This window comes from Meles meles, chromosome 8, assembly GCF_922984935.1.
Source record: "Meles meles chromosome 8, mMelMel3.1 paternal haplotype, whole genome shotgun sequence".
NCBI lineage: Eukaryota > Metazoa > Chordata > Mammalia > Carnivora > Mustelidae > Meles > Meles meles.
Window position 1 is genome coordinate 79,145,906 of NC_060073.1, and position 20,803 is coordinate 79,166,708.

Genomic DNA, 20,803 nt, shown 5'->3' on the forward strand with positions numbered 1-20,803 from the left:
GACCCTGGGATCATGACCTGAGCTGAAGGCAGACGCTTAACCAACTGAGCCACCCAGGCATCCCCTATACTTTTCTTTTACTATTTTTTAGATTTTATTTATTTATTTTAGGTGGGGAGGAGCAGCGGGGGAGGGAGAGGGAGGGAGTAGACTCCATGCTGAGTATGAAGCTGGACAGAGAGGGCTCAATCTCTTGACTCTGAGATCACGACCTAAGCTGAAACCAAGAGTTAGACGCTTAACCAACTGAGCCACCTAGGCGCCCCCTAATAAACAATACTTAGTCTAAATGTACAGATACGAATATCTCACAAAATTTTTTAAAGCCAATCTGGGAAGAAAGCTGCTGATTCTCCCTTCTCTCAAGGTTGAATACAGCAGCTACTCTTGGAAAGACTGATAACTCAATTTGCCCTCTTAGACCCTACATGATACTCACGTTAAAAATCTTGTGCTTAGTTCTGTTAAGAAGGAGTCTGTCTACAGAGGCCTAGCCATAATCCTTACCAAGAAGCTCACCTCATTCTAAGCTGAAAAATAACACCACAAGGTTATCTAGTATCACAACTAGACTGATGGCTGTGACCCACTCAACTTGTACAGCATGTTTGCCAGACTCTACGTACTGCGAGGAAGAGATTCTCACCTGTTCACCGCTGTCTCTCTAGTGCCTGCAGTGAGCACATAAAAGGCATATGATAAATATCTGCTAGATGCCTTTCATTCTGAATTTAATATAATAAACAACAGTCATTCTGAGAGAAGGATCAGAGGCAGTTTGGCCCAGGATTCCCAGTCACAGATAACTTTAATAGTGGAAGGAGATAATTAAGTCTGTCCTAGAATTTTGAGACCCATTACAACAAAAGTTTAATGAGAAAAAACAAACAAAGAAACAGAATTTGTCAGGGAGAGGACAAAGAGAATAGTCCAAGAGATAGGAACCTTATTTTTCCAGTTTCCTTAAATTTATTTCTTACTGCTTTTTTATTGTACCTCTGGGTTAGACTGTTCTTGCCTAAATATTTTCATTTTAGGTAACAAGCTCCTCAGAGTTCAACACTCTGCCTGCCTAGTAGGTTCAGCAATTACCTGCCATTACTCATCAGCTTTATTCTGCACAGCATTCAGGCTCCCAGGTCCGGTATGCTACAAACATGGGCTTAGACGTGGGGTTTGTTCTGTTATTTTTTGGGGGGGAGGCGCGGATGAAGGGCCAGTTCAATTATCTTAATAAATTAAAATGCCTACCTTATCCCTTCCCTGTTCTTACAATGGTTCTTCTCTATTTTTTTTAACTGAATTGTTCCTATCCAACACATGCTTCACAAAGAACATCGCATGTGAGAACAGAAGCACCTTCTTGCTTCTTACGCTTTTTGTGTGTATGAAAACCTAATACCCTTGATATTTTTTAGTAGAAGTACTATGTGTGTTGACTAAATGAGTAACATGTGAATTCACTCCAGGCCAGTATTTTTCAAACTAAACATGACCCACTAGTGGGTTATGGTATCAATTGAGAGAGTTGTGAAAAGTTTTTTTTTTCCTTTTCCCTAAGATACAGACTGAACAGAGAATACCAGGGGACACTGTATGTAGAAAATACAGGTTTTTATTTAACTTTTTACTTACACCCTACTTCAGTGACTTATAGGAGTGTGGGCAGTGGGCACTACAAAAACACATATACACAGACACACATACTCTTATTTCTAGAGGGTTTTGAACATTTCCCTTTTTTTACTATGGGCTGTAGTTTAAAAAGTTAAAAAGCCACTAACCGGAACCAAGAAGGCATGGAAACTGTGATGGGGAAAAGGCAGAGGGGTATGGAACAGACCTTGTGTTTCAGACCTGTAAAAAGCAAGCAACACAACACAACTGAACAAAGGAAACCACAACAAAATGAAAGATGTTTGTTCCTATGATGTCACTCAGTAAGACAGATGCCAGATAAATACCGTTTGCTATCTTAGGTCCTCTTGTGAACTTGTTACACCAGCGTTCATGCTCAATAATCACCCTCCACTCCCCGCTCCTCCACGCTATGCTTGAAACAGGCTACTTGACAGGTCTCTTCTCAAGACTCCCAAGAGAATGCTTTTTTTTCCCCTCGGTTGCTACTTGGGTTCTGTTAGTGGAAGTCCTGGATAAACGCTGCTACAACATCACTCGACTCAGATCCCTATCAGTGCCTTAGTTCTATTATCAGGTAACAAGGGACATGCTCTTCAACTCAGAATGCTAGGTAGCAAACATTTACCTAGGCCTCTTGAGCGCCAAGCCATGTGCTAGATCACAGAGGTACATCCTAAGCCTAGAAGCTGTGGGGTTCCTGCCCTCAAGGTGCTAATGATGCAAATTTACTTATCATCTTTCAAACACACACTCTGCTTCAAAGTCTAACTGAGACAGAGTGAATACTACTACTCATAACTGGTTTGAAAAGACGACACCTCAATCAATAAACAGTAAATAACTTGGAGCTTCTCTAACCCATACTTGCTTTATCCTGCGCTGCTTTCTAATCCAGCCTTTTCTTGTAGGACTACCCCGATAAGATCAGAGAACGTAAGTCACAGGGCATCAAGAGCCCTGCAGAGCGTCCCAGCAGTAGCCACTGGGAGCGCTCCAGGCTCCGTGACAGCTGTCGGCTTTTATACCCACAATAACCAGCACCCTGCCCCTTCTCTGACTTCCTAGGCCTACTGCCCAAAGCACAGGGAGGGAAAGGAAGAGACTGATCCATAGCACATCAAGAAAGAAATTTTAGATACAATCCTATGATCACTCCGGTCCAAACTTCTCATTCTACAGAAGACTATCACTGTGAAGAGACGGGCTTCTCTGTGGTATCCCTTGGTCATGGCTGTTATTTTAACGGGCCCAGATGCACAGACCACAAAGAAATGTACAGCAGGCTGCTGATTCAAGTTACGCTGCCTCTGATTTCATCACGGAAATACATATATCCTAAGGCAGCTAATGTTACATACAAGGTTGTAACGATTCCCATGCCTCCGACGAAGAAAAGAACTAGCCAACACGAGCTCGCCAAAGGAGAATTACGTATCTTGACTTGCTTTCCATTTTATTCCAGATTTTTGTTTCTTAGGATACGTATACTATATCCTTTCCTCTAAATGAAAAGCAGGTGACTAGCTAGGCTTTCTTGAACAGACGATGATGTAATGGTCTCTTTTTAATCTAGACTTGCAACTAGTTCAATTCTAAGTGTAAAGCCACAGCAAAGAGAGGAATAAGGGGAGAGGCAGGAAAGGGATGCAGAAAAAGGCAAGGATTACACAGAGCTACTGCCAGGGCATATGGCTCCCTCAGGACTCAGCTGTGAACACCCAAAGCATTCCCTACTTGTCTCCCCCACACTGCTTCGCCATGCTCTGAACTCTCTGGGGACAGGCACATCTTAACTTGACATGCAATGTAACTCCCCTTCCGTCCCTGTTCTTTTAAAATACTTCTATGAGGAAGAGGAGGGAAGAAAGTTCTGAGACTATTTCCACCTATATTTTATATTTGACATTAGAGGTCCTCGTCAATTTTATTTCTGAAATTGTTCTTCAGACTTATTCTAAATATTATTCTTAGTGGGGAAAAATACTATTTTCTAGACATTATATAGTATTTGAAAAAAAAAGAACTATGCTACCATACTTTTTAGTCTTGATCATCTCTTATATTAATCTGTTTATGATTCTAGGCTGTATTAAACTATTACAGAAAGAGATATATTTGGAAGAAACACAATTATATAATCAACTATAATGTAAGTTAATGAAATAAATGCTTAAAGTTATATATCTTGTTTGTGATCATGTCTCTAGTCTGAAACGAAGGTGTAACATTTGACACATTTCCATCATGAAATAAAAATGTGTCACAGCTAAAGTAGCATTATAGTTAAAGAACACACTGCATGTTTGCCCCTTGTGGACCTGGGAACTATTCAAGGTACATTCTATCACAACTGTCTTCCTGTATGCATTTGTTCTTACAACATTTTTGACTCCAGTAAAAAGCTGGGGCTCAGAGGACTACTGAGTGACAGACAAACGCCCAGCTGCCAACAGGAAGCCAGTCAGAACACGTAATATTTAAAAACATTGCAGGTTTCAGACTTCTATCCAAGCAGCTCAAGGAGCAGTGGGGCATTAACTGAATCAGCATTTTAGCATTTATTCTTTGTATTTATCAAAACTAAGGAGTTACTTTCCCTTTTATAAATAAGGAAGCACGTCAACATGGTAATCGCTGCCAATAATCTTTTTAAAATCTCCAGAGACTAAACTCTGGAAGAAGGAAAATCCCCATTACTTCATTTTGTAGAATATGGTTCTAATATTAAGAGAATATTAAGAGGCACCATATTATTTTTTTTAATAATGTGTCCTATCTGTGTTCTGAAAGGATTTGGGGTACATACCATATTAAGGCTGACAGGACAACCATGAGGGTCGTAAGTGGTGGGTTTTATTATTTTATCAGGAATCCAGGGTGTTGGATTATTTGGCAACAAATATAAGTATTACATTTTTTTATTATAGTGAGTCCACAGTAAAAGAATCCATATTTTACTTTTATATTGTACTCAAATTTGGAATATGTTACAATTTTTAATCTTTTTAAAGAATCCCAAACAAATCTGTAAAATCACAGATGGTCTCTTCTAAAGATTATGAAAAAATTCAAGTTTACACAAATAAGAAAGCAGAATAAAATTTTTAAATGTTTAAACCATAAATCCAAAAATACACCTTTATCACCAAATATCGGTAAGCTGTATCTAAGGAGTAACAAACTCGTGTCTACCTACCATACATCCTGGGGAAGATTCAAAGTTATGCTGCCTTTGATTTCATCACGGAAACACATATATCCCAAGGTAGCTAATGTTACATACAAGGTTGTAACGATTCCCATGCCAATATTCAATGCTTGGGGGAAGCGTTTTGATTCTTTCATTTGATTTTCCAGTGGAAGGACCTAAGAAGAGAATGCAGGTAATACAAGTAATTTAAAACAATCTAGTATCCCATCATATATATATATATATATATATATATATACACACACACATATATATATAAATTAATCTTTCTATAGTTTGTATGCACATTTTATTTCCTTTAAAATAAGACCTAATTCAATCTGAGAAAGACCATTATCATATAATCTCTCTGATATGAGGAATTTGAGAGGCAGGGTGGGGGGTTGTGGGGTGTAGGGAAAGAAAAAATGAAACAAGATGGGACTGAGGAGAGAGAAAAACCATTAAGAGACTCTTAATCTCAGGAAACAAACTGAGGGTTGCCGGAGGGTGGAGTGGGAGGGATGGGGTAGCTGGGGGATGGATACTGGGGAGGGTATGGGCTATGGTGAGTGCTGTGAAATGTGTAAGCCTGATGATTCACAGACCTGTAATTCTGAAGCAAATAATACATTATATGTTAATGAAAAAATTAAAATAAAAAAATAAGACATAATTACTGAATATTTTTCTTTGTGTTATATATATTTTTACACTACAGATTTTTCAAATCCTTAAAATAAAAACATCTGAAATTAGCTCTTAGCAGGCAAACCTGTCAGATTTTTTTTTAAATAAACTTTTTATTTTGGAATAATTTTAGATTTACAGAAAAGTTACAAAGATAAACAGAAAACTCTCATATACCCGACCAGTTTGCCCAATTGTTAACATTTTAAACTACCAAAGTACATTTGTTACAACTAACAACCAACATTGGTTCATCACTATTAAACTCCACATTTTATTTGCATTCCATTAGCTTTTCTACCATGTCCTTTTTCTGTTCCAAGGTGCCTTTCAGGATGCCACATTGCATTTTGTTATCATAAATCTCCTTGGTCTTCTCTGATCTGTAATGGTTTCACGATCCTTCCTCATTGTTCATTATCTTTATAGTTCTGAGGAGCACTGGTTAGGTGTTTGGTATAATGTCTCTCCAGCAGAGTCTGTCCGATGTTGTCTGATGTTTGTTCACTGGGATTGTAGGTTTTAGAACAAGATACCATAAAGGTGAAATGCGCTTCTTACCACACATTCTGCTAACATGATTTGTCACTGGTGAAACTAACTTTGATCACTTGGTTTAAGGCTGTGTTTGCCAGGTTTCTCTGCTTATAGAAGTCCTCTATTCTTTCTCATCATACTCTGTTCACTGCAAGCCAAGTCACTAAACACAGCCCATACTCCAGGGACTGGGGAGAGTAAGAGAGTAAGCCCACCTCCTGAAGGGGAAGTACCTACATAAATTATGTGGGAATCTCCCCATATATATATGTATTTAATCACCTATTTATATTAGTATACATTCACATGTGTTTGTTTTATACTGTGAATATGAATCCAATTCATTTTGTTGCTCATATTGTTCCAGCTTTGGTCACTGAAAATAACCAAGCAATCATGTTGCTTCCTGTATTCCTTTGCATGCCTCCTTTCTTTTGGTTTTTTGCTTATTTTGTTTTGTTTTTAGCATTTCCATACTTTCTAGAACTATAAGATACTCCAGACTCATCTTGAATATCCTTGTTTCAGCCCTAGAATCAGACGTTTCTCGAAAGAACTTTGGTTCTTTTGCTGTAAAGTGGTACTTAGAAGTCAAGATCAGGGTGCTGGGTGTGCTCGTAGCTACTGTGTAACTCTCAGCTGATGTGCTAGGAAATACATGTGTGCACACTAACCCAGTATATTCATGTCTGTAATTGCTTCTACAGCTAGCCACCTGTAGCTACTTTCTGTCAATGTAGTGAGATGAAAAAGTTATTTTTATTATGTGTGGGAAAAAAAACTTGAAAGAAAAGAAAAAAAGGCTAATTGAAGAGTTAAGTTTTTTAGGCAAATCTTCAGAGGTTCTGGCCAAATGATTTGACCATACAGTCAAACATACTAAGAAATAGGAGCAGCAAGAGAAAAACAGCAGCAGCAAGCACACTTACAATGTGCCAGGGGTTCTTCTTTTTTAATTAACTTTAAATCATCATATAACATTAGTTTCAGGTGTAAACTATGAATTTGATATTTATATACATTGCAAAGTGATCACCACAATAAGTCTAGTTACTATCCATCACCATACAAAATTACAAATTTTTTTTCTGTAATGAGAACTTTAAAGATTTACTCTCTTGGCAACTTTCAAATATGCAATAAAGTATTATTGCCTAAGTTACCTTGAGAAACGGGCAAACCTTTAGTTAGAGTCACCAACTAAAAAGGAGAGAGGGCTCAAATAAATAAAATCAGAAATGAAAGAGAAGTTACAACTGATACTACAGAAACACGGAGTTTCATTAAGAGACTACTGTGGATAATTAGATGCCAAAAAAATTGGGGAACTTGGAAGAGATAGACAAATTCCTTGAAATATACAATCCTCCAGGACTGAATCATGAAGAAACAGAAAATCAGAACACTAAGATTACTAGTAAGGAGATTAAATCAGTAATTAAAAAAAACTCCTAACAAAAGTCCAGGACCAGATGCCTTCACAAGCAAATTCTACCAAAATTCAAGTAACATTTAAATACCTCTTCTTTTCAGATACTTCCAGAAAACTGAAGAGGAGGAACACTTTCAAATTCATTTACGAGGGCAGCATTTACTCTGATACCAAAACTACACAAGGACATGGAAGAAGAAAAAGAAGGAGGAGGAGGAGGAGGAGGAGAAGGAGAAGAACAAGAAGAAGAAGAAGAGGGGCGTCTGGGTGGCTCAGTGGGTTAAAGCCTCTGCCTTCGGCTCAGGTCATGATCTTGGGGTCCTGGGATCGAGCCCCGCACTGGGCTCTCTGCTCAGTAGAGAGCCTGCTTCCCACTCTCTCTCTGCCTGCCTCTCTGCCTACTTGTGATCTCTGTTTGTCAAATAAATAAATAAAATCTTTAAAAGAAGAGAAAGAAGGAAGGAAGAAAGGAAAGGGAGGGAATTATAAGCAATATTCCTGATGAACACAGGTGCAAAAATCCTCAACAAAATATCAGCAAACCAAATTCAACAATACGTTAAAAGGATCATATCTCATTATCAAGTGGGATTTATTCCAGGGATGCAAGAATGGGTCAGGATCTACAGATGAATTAACCTGATACACTGAATTAACAAAATGAAGGATAAAAATCATATGATCATCTCAATAGATGCAGAAAAAGCACTTGGCAAATTCAGTATCTGTTCACGATAAAAACACTCAATGAAGTGTATACACAGGGAACATTACTCAACAAAACAAAGGCCTTTGAGGACAGGCTCACAGCTAGCATCAACTCAACAATGAAAAGTTGAGAGCTTTTCCAAGTCAAGGACGCCCATGCTCGCATTTTTATTCAGGTTAAGTGCTCCTTTAATTCCAAATGATAACCTTGCCAGGTACAGTATTCTTGGTTCAAAGTTTTGTTGTTTTTTTTTTTCCTTTCAGTACTTTGAATATATCATGCTACTCCCTTCTGATTTTTCTGGTGAAAAATCAGCTAACAGCCTTAAGGGGGTTCCCCTGTATGAAACAAGTTGTTTTTCTCCTGCTGCCTTTAAGATTCCCTCTTTGATTATGTATCTCTGTGTGGATCTCTTTGGGTTCATCTTATTTGGAACTGCCTGTGGAACTGGATGACTCTTTCCTTCCCCAGGTTAGGGAATTTACCAGCCATTATTTCTTTATTATTTTTTGGCAGCTTTTTCCCTCTCCTCCTTCTAGGATCCCTATAATGCAAATGCTATGCTGCCTGGTGTTGTCCCAGAGGTCCCTTAAGCTCCCTTTACTTTCTCAAATTCTTTTTTCTTTCAGCTGCTCTGTTTGAGTGAGCTCCACTGTCCTGTGTTCGAGGTCACTAATCAGTCCTGCTTCATCTGGTCTGCTTCTGAACCCCCCTAGTGTATTTCCAGTTCAGTAATTGTATTCTTCAACTTTATGACTTCTGTTTGGTACTCACTTTTCTTTTACTTTTTTGAAGAACATCCATTGTCTCCCAGGTTTCAGGAGCATCTTTAAGACCATGACTTTGAACTCTTTAACAGGTAGATGACTTATCTCCATCTCACTAAGGTCTTTTTCTGAAGTTTTGCCTTGTTCCTTCATTTGCAACATATTCCTATACCTTATTTTTCTTAACTCTCTGTGTCTGTTTCTATGTATTAGCTGAAACAGTTGCATCTCCCGGTCTTGAAGGAGTGACCTTGTATAGGAGACGAACTCTATCATTCAACCTTGCTCTAGCTCTTGGTTGTCTCTTGGACCTTTGTGACTGTCTAAGTAGCCTAATTTATTCTTGATGAATTTCAGTTGCTGAAGGTGTGCGAAGGTGTGCCAAGGCCTGCCAGTGTTTCAGTGTAGGGATTTCAGTCAGTACCAAGTTTCAGGATGATGGAAGTCAGATCCGCAGGCAGCAGCTTTTAAAGTATGGAAAGACACAGTCCTGTGGGACCATCTTTGTAAACCCTGCTGGCCTCTAGACCAGGAGATCTGGAGGGGTTTGCTGGGGGAACAGTTGCAAAGCCAAGGCTTCAGGTAACTGTATAAGCCCCTTTCGGGGAGGTACCAGCAAGCTGTAGCAAGACCAAAGGAGGGCACAAGATGGTATTTCCCTGTCCACATTCCCTGAGAGCACTTCTGCAGCCTGAAGATATGTGACAAACCTGAAGTCTATCCCTCGGGTTAAAGCTTCTGCACCAGCAAATAGGCCTTTTACACTGGCCGACTTGCGGTGCATTTCAGTCTGTTGTCTGTGCAGTGCCCTCAGTGTGGCAGGCTACCAAGAACTGTCTTTCCCATTGTTCAAGTCCCACGGGGCCCTGGCACACAAACTCTCCTACCCACCAGAGCCAGGTGATCAAGGGGCATCCCCAGTGTGGACTACACTCGCCCACAGCTTTAGTAAGGCAGGGCAAGGACACTGGGCACAGGGCACGGCCACCAGTGTTAGAAAGGCAACAGGGGACTGCTTTGTTTGTGAGTGTCCACCTGTATAACCATGAGAGAGGGAGACCACGGATACGGTGCTCGCCAGTGCCTCCATCCCTGGGGAAAGTCCCAGCTTGTCCCTGCCCTTCCAGCAGATGCTTTTAGACCAGCAAATGAATCCCCTTCACATACAGTATAGGTTCCTTTCAAACTGCAGCTTTCATGCCAGGTTCTGAGTCCATATACAAGCCCTTTAGAAGGAGTTTCTCAGATCCCAACAGCCCTTTGGATCCTTTGGATGTAAGCCTAGTTGGGGGCTTATCTCTCCAGGGCAGGTCTAAAGGGCTGGGATGCCTGATGTGGGGGCACAAACCCCTTGCTCAGGGAAAAGCTGCAGGCCTGTAAGATCCCTCCCTGTATTGGGTCGCTGCAGCAGGGGCAGAGTTTCTGGTGAGAACACATCTCTGTCTCCCCCATCCATCTTCAGGTGCCTCCTCCATCCGTCTTGAGTGGACCTTTTACTCCTTTGCTGTGGAGCAGCTGTTCAGCTAGTTTTCAGGTCCTTCTCAGAGGCCATTATTCCATATGTAGTTTTAGCTGTAGTGTGTCCATGGGAGAAAGGGAGTTCAGGCTCTTCCCTTCTTGCCATCCTGGACCACCCCAGATGCTTTTTTTTCCAGATGCTTTGCAGGCAGTACCTCATGTAATCCTCACAATAACCCTATACCACAGTAACTCCAGTAGCAGCTCTATTTCTTATATAAGTCAGGTCCATATGGAAATATTAACTAGTTAATAGGAGAGAGAACCATCTGGATGTTCTGGAGATAATACAGACCTAAATAAGGGACTATGGTTAAGAATGGTGCCAGTGCAGCTACAAAAGGAGGAAAGGAAGGAAATTCACATTTATGTAGGCTCCCTCTGAGGCAAGCAGCACTGTGGGTGTTTTAAATGTAATTTCATTTATGGGAAAATATGAAAGAAAGATAAACATGCCTCAATTACCGATGGAATGGGGGAACCAGGGACAAAGTGAAAGGAAAGTTCCGATGTTTCAAGCTTGAGTGACTGAAAGTAAAACTAAGAGAAATAGGGAAATGAGAAAGTGAAGCTAGCTTTGGATTAAGAAAGTCTATGTCAGCTTTGGAGCTGTCGAACTTGAGATGTTAAAGGACAACTTAACTGGGTATGTCCAATAGTTAACTAGAACTTGCTGGTTAAAGATGGAAATGAAAACCTACAGTTATGTCTGTAACCGTCATAAATGGAACTGTAAGAATTAAGAGAGAGCAAGAACCCAAGTAAAATGGTGTAAAATTGTCTTCTAGGTCATATTTCATCTGTGGTTCGTATAGATATGTATAAGTGTTTTCCCTCCCGTACTAAACCATTAGACATATAGAGAGCGGAGTGATATTTTATTTTCCCCAAATCTACACATTCCAGGCTTTAAATAAACTGGAAGCATCTTAAATGGAAATATTTAAGATCTGAGGATCCTCAGGGTGCTTGTATTTCTTGGTAGTAGCTTTATGATAACATCATTTCTCAAAACAAACATGATATGTATAAATCTAAAGGGAGAACTTATATTTGATTCTTCTATGTAATGGCAACTTTCTAACAATTTCAATTCCCTTAAAATCATCTAGTCTATAAAATGTGATGCTTGGGTTCTGTCTGAATAATTTGGGCTTGGCAGATGAGATAGAAGACAGATAAAACAAAATTGGCCATGAGTTGAATTTTGAAGCTGGGTGATGCTGACACGAGAGTTCATCATACTATTCTCTATTTTGTCTTAGGCTTGGAATTTTCCATAATAAAGTGTTAAAAATCTAAACTAAACTATAATTCAAATCTAACCTACCAAACTACAAAACAAAAAAGAAAAATGCATTTTTAAATGTAGTTTGACTACATAAATCTTTGTAACTTAAAAATAGTAACAAAGAGTAAATCCTTACCACTCCTATGCCTTCAAAAGCAAACACAGCAGTACCAAAAAAGAGTGGGTATTTTTTCCAACCAGCCACTATTGGAAGATTGTGGGGACTTGGCATATTCTAGAGAAAGAAAAAAAAAAGAGAGAGAAGTTAACATCTTTACTTATTTTAAAGAATTTAAAATAAAGAGCGAAATCATATACTTCTGAGTTTTACAACAGCAAATATATGTTATAAAAGTGAGTAATTCTTTAAATAAACACTTTAAGCATCCTATGTTAAATGTAGCCAAGCTGTTAGGACTTCACTGCCAAAAGCCATTGTTTCCCTCATGCCCACACATTCCATCTGGGCTAAACGCTCCTGATTACCTGCTGCTACCTTCAAGTCCCAGGCTGTTCACTCCAGGTATGGCTCCTGGCATGACAGGAAATACACAAGCATCCTCAGTCTGAGCTGAGAGCCACGGTATCAAACCCCGCTCACGGTGTCCAATGAAATCCATTTTCTACTTTGTTTTCATTGTTCTTTCAGTCTCCAAGGTACCTGTTCCTAACTTTGGCCTTTTTACATCATAACTCTGCTGCTTCCTAGTACAGGTCTCCTCCTGGTCCCTGTGTCTTAATCTTTACCTTGACAGTTCTCATTACCCTCATTATTTGTACATATTCCTTGACTTTGGCTTTCATTACTCGGTCTTGATGCATAGCCTTGTTCCAACTTTCACTATCTGGAAACTCACAAATTCACATCTTGTTCAAGATCTCTGGTTCCACAATGGCTGTATCTTCCAGCTACGACTAGACTGGTTCCCACTCTGCCCTACCTAACTTCAAGTGGGATTCAAGGCCAAGGAAACAGGATGAAAAAAGAAACTGAAGTGTGAAAGCACATGGATAATCTGGGAAATAAAGAGGTCTAGAACATCTGAAGCACAGGGAGACGTGTGTGTAATAATGATGAGACATGATGGAAAACACAAGCTATGGTCAAAGTGAAAAGGGTAGTGTCTGAGTCATTTCATAACACCAACTGTTACTCAAGGCTCACACTGTTCCCTTTACCTAAGGAACCCCCTTTTCTGCTCTGCTAACTCTTACAAGTTCCGCTAAGGAGTCATGAACTATGGAAAGCCTTATGAGACCTTCCTGCCTATCCCCTTCCACTCTTGTGTGCAATAAGAAAATGTCTACAGATTTTGGAATTTGGTGGGGGGCAGGTATGAAACAGCTTGTAATAAACTGCCAGTGGAGGTTTTAGAACAACTGCAGCAATAATATACAAAATGGGTTGGATGAGAAAAGAACAAAACAGGAATGCTTCACCTTTTCTGAGTCATTGGCCCCCTTTGAGAATGAAAGCTATACACTGCTCAGTAGAAGAATGCATATATACATAAAGAAACATTAAATCTTGCAAATATTTTGAATGCATCTGCAGATCCCCTGAATTCCATCAATCAGTTTTTGTTTTTTTTTTTTAAGGAATACTTCTTTTATGGTTGGGCTCCCCAGACAATGGACAATGAAATCAACTGAGGTCTTCTGAAAAAGAAGTTACGGACTAGGGCAGTGGCAGTGAACTGAGATGGTGGCAGCAAATAAAGGTTCAGAAGTAAAAGAAAATTAAAAAATTGTATCTATACTCCATCCGGAAGCTGGTTCAAATCTTAAAGAGAGTAAACAAAACAGTACTGACGTCTTTGTTTCATGTTGCACAGTGTACTGAGGCATGATCTTAAATCTCACAGCTTCCTAGGGTGGGTATTACTCTCTTCTGCAGCAAGGTCATAACGCCCAGAAGCGTATTTACCAAAATCTAAAACCAGACCTGAACACTAAGCCTGTGCTCGATGGCACACATCTTTCAAGTTGATCAGTATCCCCCAACTAGACCAAAGTTGACTCAAAGTTGATCTCTGGTATGCCACATAATGAGGCAGGGGTCTTTACATACCACTACTTTTACCTCCAAAGTAAACAAAGAATTTACTTATTAAGAGACACATATGACAGTCAAAAACATATTATACTTACCCTAACGACATACTGATAAATTATCACAAGGCTGACAGCCATGGAAATGTTGGCAAGGAATGAAAGCACAAACAGATTCTTTAGCTCACGAATGAAGACCAAAAGAATTATGAATGGTAGAAAGCAAAGCATATATATCCTTAGGTCGATACTTCTTCTCTCGCAAGGGTTTGAAGAATTGGTACTGTTCAAAAGAAATACTTTACTCTCCAGGAATCCTTCATGAACCTATACAGCGTTACCAGGAGAATAAGAAGGGAGGGGGGAAAATTCCATCAACTTATAAATAAAAAAAATAAAGAAAATTATTATCTATACACTCTATGTTAAATTCCTTTATGATTAATCAAACATTTACCTTTTTCAAGATATTCTAGCTTCTTAGAAATATATATTTATCAAGCTTAAGGATAATTAAAATAGGATAATCTTCTTTGCAAAATAACTTCTTTTATCATACTGTAAAAAGAAAGTTCACTAGAAAATTATGAGGATGAATTTACTAATTTATTTTGAAGCTTTGTGCTCATGATCCCTGCAAAGGTTCAATTTGTTTTTGAGATAATCAAAAGTGGATGCATTCTTGTTAAGAATGACCATATCCTACTCTGACTTATTCTCTTCAGAGGAGGAAGCAAGCTCTAAGTTCCTCTAGGAAATGTAGAGTTGTCAAAATAAAGTTTAGAAATAATAGTCTAACTTTAAAACTGTTTTACAAAACAACTTTATAAATTATCATCACTATCAATAAATACTTATTAAGAATCCACTAAATTCATTGATGGCCATGTGTTAGATGTAGGTAAATTTCTGCTAGAGCAATAAACTTCAATAAATCAGTTTTACCTTAAAATTTATTCAGCCACTTCTATAAACCAACATTCAGTGTTCAAGAGAGATACAATAACTTATAGTTTCTATATATTAAAAAAATTATCTCTTATCCAATTAATCATATGATCCAATTTACTAAACTAGAAATTAGAGAGGATTTTAAAAACATTCTTAAAATCTCACAGCAGAAGCATATAGATAATATTGTAATTTAAATACTAGTGAAAATCTATTTGCCCCCAAGCACTGTACCCCCTCCCCACTGAACACATGAACGTGATCAAGTCTCCAGATACATTAATTCTTAAGAACCAGAGCCTACAGCAATAACAGGAAGCAGTTTTTGAGGACTGAACTAACGTGGTACACAACACCTCATCTCATCCTCAAAACAACTCTCTGAGGTGAGTGTTAAGAAAACTGAGGTTTAAGGAGGGTTAAAAAACTTTACGTAGTATCAAGTCAGTAAGTGGTAGTGCTAGGATTCCAGCCCAGGCGTGAGACCAGAATTCACCTTGTGACAGCTGCATGCTTTAACCGGACCAAACACCCTCATCGCGGAGGGGGCCCTGCCCAAGGAGCCGCCTGGCCTCTACTCTGACATCTCTCTCTCTAAATATATTAAGTATTAAGAGGCCTGCAAGTCAGAACTTTAGAACAAAATTATAGTATGATTAACAATTCAAGTATTTCCTTTAATTTTATACCTACAACTTATGAAAGCAATGTTTAGTGTCACTACAAATGTATACAGCATCTTAAACTGCAGGGAATATATTTACCAGTTTAAGCTAGATAGGCGACTTGTAACTCACACAGGACTAACAAACTCTCGGGTTACATCAGGAACCACTTAAGAAACGCATACCTCATGTCTATCTTGTAACTGGCCATCACAACTTTCTATTTTATATTTTATAATTTGAAATAAAAGATTGGTAAAGTCACGTTACTTGGTTTTAAGAATATATGTTTTTTTGTTGACTCAATTTTCCCAGTTGCAAATTTATTTATAGCCAAATGCTTCTGTATCCAAGAAGTACTGCCCATAATCAGATTAGAGAGTGATCAAAATTAAACTCTAACAAGGATACCTGGCAAGAGAAAATCAGTTACATAACCAATTTTAAACAGGGTAGTTTGAATGGTGAGATGGTTGGGAATATGAAATTAATTCTATCACGAATATCCCATAATAATTTAGTATTCTTTGGCAGAAAGACGGTTATAAAAATTGTCAGGATTAAAAAATAAAATAAAGTGTAGATACATACCCAGAGCAAGATTCAGGTAAACATTTGAGTCCTTTGGTGCCCTCTAGAGACAGATATTGGCTATCTAATAGGACTTCCTATGATCTCACATGTTTACCAAAATGCAAAACACTGAAATAAATATTATAAAATAAAATTACTAAATTCAGTTGTTTTCATTTAAAGCTTAAATTTACTAACATCTACTGCTTATGAGTTTTCAATGATTCAGTAATCTAATGGTTAGAATTCCAAAGGTAGCTTATGTTCTTCAGCAAAGCGAAAATAAATGCAGAATTAAAGCCTTAATACCCTCCATTTCTAAGATACTTCACGTTTTGCAAAGGCTTTCACAAACCTTTTGTCAGTTGAGCCTCATGATAAGTTTAGGAGGAACAATGGGAGATTTTGTTGCTATTCCCATTTTACAAGTAAGGAAACTGAGGCCTGACCAAGGATAAGGGGATCTTGTCCCACGTGTGACTTAAAACTGAGAGAGTAGGGATTTGAATTTGGATCTTCTGTCTCTGAAGTCCATGGTCTTAGGTAACATTATGTATTTTTTCTGTTAGTGTAATATCCCTTCCCCACTCTTCATGCCCATATATACTATTTTTATCCATCTGAAATTTTCTAGAGTATCTTAGAGTAAGAACAGAAAGGAGCTACCTACAATGGGCTAGAATCCTGGAGGCACTACCCAGCCTTCCCCCTTCCTTCTCCCAGTGCTCATAATGACTTAATGGGACTAAAAACAGCCCTGTGGCAGTTACAGAGCAAGAGGTTCCCTGTATGTACTCCCATCTCCCTGTATGGCAACTAAACCCCACTTCTCTGATTTGATAAAATATTGCACCTTTGATTTTATGTGGATTAATGCAGTAATAAACGTAAGAGTTTTTTTTTTAATATTTATTTGAGCATCCAACTTTATTTTTTTTTTAAAGATTTTATTTATTTATTTATTTGACAGACAGAGATTACAAGTAGGCAGAGAAGCAGGCAGAGAGAGAGAGGAGGAAGCAGGCTGTCCGCAGAATTTTATTTATTTGATAGAGAGATCACAACTAGGCAGAGAGGCAGGCAGAGAGAGAGGAGGAAGCAGGCTCCCCGCGGAGCACAGAGCCCGATGCAGGGCTCCATCCCAGGACCCTGAGATCATGACCTGAGCCGAAGGCAGAGACTTTAACCCACTGAGCCACCCAGGTGCCCCAAACATAAAAAGAGTTTTTAACTGTAACGGTAGTAGTAGTCGGTCAGATGGAACCACCAGCGTGTCTATTACTGGAGACTGCTGTCAGGTGTGGGCGTGAGCTTCTCTGACACCGCTGTCTCAGGGACCACCTGTCTGCTCTGCTGAGGCGAGGGGTTCACTATTGCTTTCAACCTCTCTCAAGTCTGAGCATCTTTTTCCATGTTGCTTTTTATGCCTCAAAAGGACTTTTGTCCTTCTATCTACAGCAGGCACTCTCCTTCCTCCTAGAAAGTCACTTTTTCTAGAATATGCGCAAATATGTGCTTAGACTATGTGCAAATGATTTACATTTTTCCAGTCAACTTTGGAAGCAACTGATTCTATTCTGCAGAAAAACGTCACCAACCCTAAGCTTACAGACATCTATCTACTCTGTCATACTGCACACACACACAGCTAAAATCAGACATGATCCTGTCCAGTGACAGGTGGCAGCCGGGTCATAGACCTAGGTCTCAGTTTGAGTCACATGACTTAGGGCACACTGCCCATGCTCTGTGAGAGTCAATTTACGCATTCAAAAAATGAGCGTTGTACATTACAGAGTAGTTGTAAAGACTAAATGGAAAATGTCATACTTTATTAACATACAATTATAAGGCATTATTAGTATTATCCATAAATTCAAATCAAGCTTCTTGGAAGCTCTCTTGGGAAATATTAGAAAAGATACATTATTGCCAAGTTGCACAACCCTAAAAAAGGATCATTTCCCTTGTATTCCACATAAATGACTGGTAAAATGATGTGTCTTATCAGTTCTTAACACCAGATAGCCTCTTGACTGAGTTAATAGTCCAAAGAATAAGCAACTTGTGGAATTAAACACTTGTAAATCAAAAGCACATCACCTATAATGAGCAATGCTAATGAAAGCATCGACTCTCTTATTTATAAAGAAAGGCTGACTCAATGAGCCTTTCCAATATTAAAAATCTAAGCTAGAGGCTTTAGCAAATTATGTTCCATACACCAAACCCAGTCTGCCACCTAATCTTGCAAATATGATTTTATTGAAATATTACAGTTTATATTTGTTTATATATTATTGTCTATGGCTAAGTTGAGAAGACCATATGGCCTGCGAAACTGAAAATATTTATTATCTGGCCCTTTCCAGACAAAGTTTGCCATCCCTGCTTTAAATACAAAATGAAGCATATTTTATACTTGAAAAAGTAAGCCAAATATATACTTATATAGCTACATACAGACTTTTTAGAAAACATATTTATATCATCATTTTGCATTAAAATACCTACAAGTTCTACATATTACTATGTAAGATGTCTACTACTGCACAATGCACGTGTGGACAGTTAATGAACGTTATTGATGAAAATAATGATTAAAGAAGAACAGGGCATAATGTACTAGTTACAAGCTAGAGCGCATAAGGAAATGTGTTTCGGCATTGTTTGAATAGGGGAGCTTTTTTTATTTCAGTGCTTTGCATGTTTGTTCAAATTGACAGTCAGTCTCTACCAAGACTGCAAACCACTTTCTTGTAAAGCAAACCCTTAAAGTACGGAGAGAATTACAGAACACTGCACATTTTTGGATGTAGTATCTTTTCAGACAATAGCAATAACTACTGGATTTTAGTAATACCCACTTTTTACTTTACTTTTTAGGTTGCTGGCTAAAGCCTTATATATTTATTTATGAAAAAGCAATATAAAAATATGCTCCCCAAACATCTGTGTTTCTGCTAAATTTCAAGTATCTGAGAGTCAGTTAAATTATGTCCAGTTCAGATCTGACAGAACAAACATTATTGATACATAATGGCAAGAGAAGTAAAATCAGCAACAGTAGCAGAAAATCCAGCTTACAAAAAAGAAGACTAAAGGAAAATTTATAAAGGAACATGCTTTATGAAAGGAACACATTTCCATGTTCAACCAGGGCTTACTCAGAGGAGATATGATGCCGTAACTATAGAAGTGGGAGAAACTGATCTCAGTAACTGGAGGAAAATACTTACTTGTTTTACATTTTCAGCTAAGAAGACAATATAAACACTACAGAATCCCAGCTGTGTTATCACCAGAAAAAAGTCAACCACACTCCTGAAAAGAGATACCCACAAATAAGATCACTAAGAGCTGCTGATATATCAATATATTTTTCTCTTTTTAAACTATTTTAAAACATTTTATTATAGCTTACATTCTTTTCACTTCCTTCAAATAAGAAATAAACAAAATATATAGTTTTCTACAAATGGCACACATTTGTAATCAATAGGTCAGTAGAATTATTATTGAGCAAAAAGATGTTCCATTAAGTAAAAAGGTGAAAATTTCCCTATCATTTATTTCTGAAATTCAATAGTCTGAGTATCTGCTTATAAAACAGTATGAAGAAAACATTTCCTATTTTAGATTAGGCCCATCTCTCCTACTTCTCGAGAACTTTTCCTGATTAACCCAGGGTATTTTCCAGCCCTCCTGGCTTCAAGTCATTTGCAAGTATGATGAGTGAGCATGCTCTCCATTATCCAAATCACTAATAAGAACATGGAATGGGAGAGGACTGGGGGCATGGCCCTAAGTCATAATACCAAAAACCCTTCCAGTAGCTTAGCTCTGTTCTTATTGTTTAATGAGATACTTAAGAAAATTCCGGCTACATGAAATTGTGCACAGTAGTGGAAAGGGGATGTCACCAGTCAAATTAGCATAGTTTGGGTATGGTAGTTAATTGAGTTCTAAATCTGCATACATGGTATTAATACACAGCCCATATTTCTCTATTTTGTTTGGAGAACGATGAGTGGTTACAACAGCATGCACTGACTAATTCATTATAGTTTTTATCTGACCACAGATGTCAAGTTGTCAAACAACCTGGTCTACAGATCTACACACCTTCCTTCTCTCATCTGAAACCGGAAGAGTCCTTGCCTATCTTCACTCTTGTCATAACTACAGCTTTCACAGTTCTTCAGGGATCTCCCTTGTAAATAATCTTGGTACCCTACAACGAATTCAAGCCTCTTTTCTCTGATGAGCTCCATTTAAGTATTCCCTTAAGCTATTTTCATCCACCTTGGATTTTAGTATCCTACTAACAATCATTCCAGCCATATCTACTTGGAAAGTCATTCTTCTTGATAGAAAAAATGGACAAAGCTGCGTCTACTCTGGGACAGAAGAAGGAAGAAGATAGGGTTCTGGGGAAAATCCTAGAGCATTAGGCTGTTTTCTTCTTCTTCTACTTGGCATAACAAGAACTCTTAGCAGCTCATAAACAAATCTCACTTCTTACAAATCCCCAGAAAGGCCGTATTGAGCCATAAACTCTCCTAGCACTGTTTTTTTTTTTCCCTGCTCTTAATTTCCTTTACACATATCACTGGTACCATAGTGAGCATTTTGTTGATTACCCATGCTTATTTTTCCAGTCCTGTATTCATCTGGCTTTGATCAGTCATGTATACCAATGATAAAGTTACATTTAAGCAATAAGGCAGAAAAATTAAGATTATGCTAAAATACACACTTCATATATAAGCATGTAGCTAAATACC

General features: G+C 38.3%; 1 protein-coding gene across 1 annotated transcript in view; it reads right to left on the bottom strand.

Annotated features, from left to right (window-relative positions):
* The window catches only part of SLC36A4 (solute carrier family 36 member 4), a 53,461-nt gene that overhangs the window by 11,802 nt on the left and 20,856 nt on the right, over nt 1-20,803 (bottom strand). Inside the window, exons 6-9 of the mRNA XM_046016969.1 lie at nt 19,256-19,340; nt 13,927-14,154; nt 11,912-12,010; nt 4,838-5,007 (exon numbers count right to left, since the gene is read on the bottom strand). Of these exons, the coding sequence (XP_045872925.1) occupies nt 4,838-5,007; nt 11,912-12,010; nt 13,927-14,154; nt 19,256-19,340 (582 nt within the window). The remainder of the gene's footprint in view (nt 1-4,837; nt 5,008-11,911; nt 12,011-13,926; nt 14,155-19,255; nt 19,341-20,803) is intronic.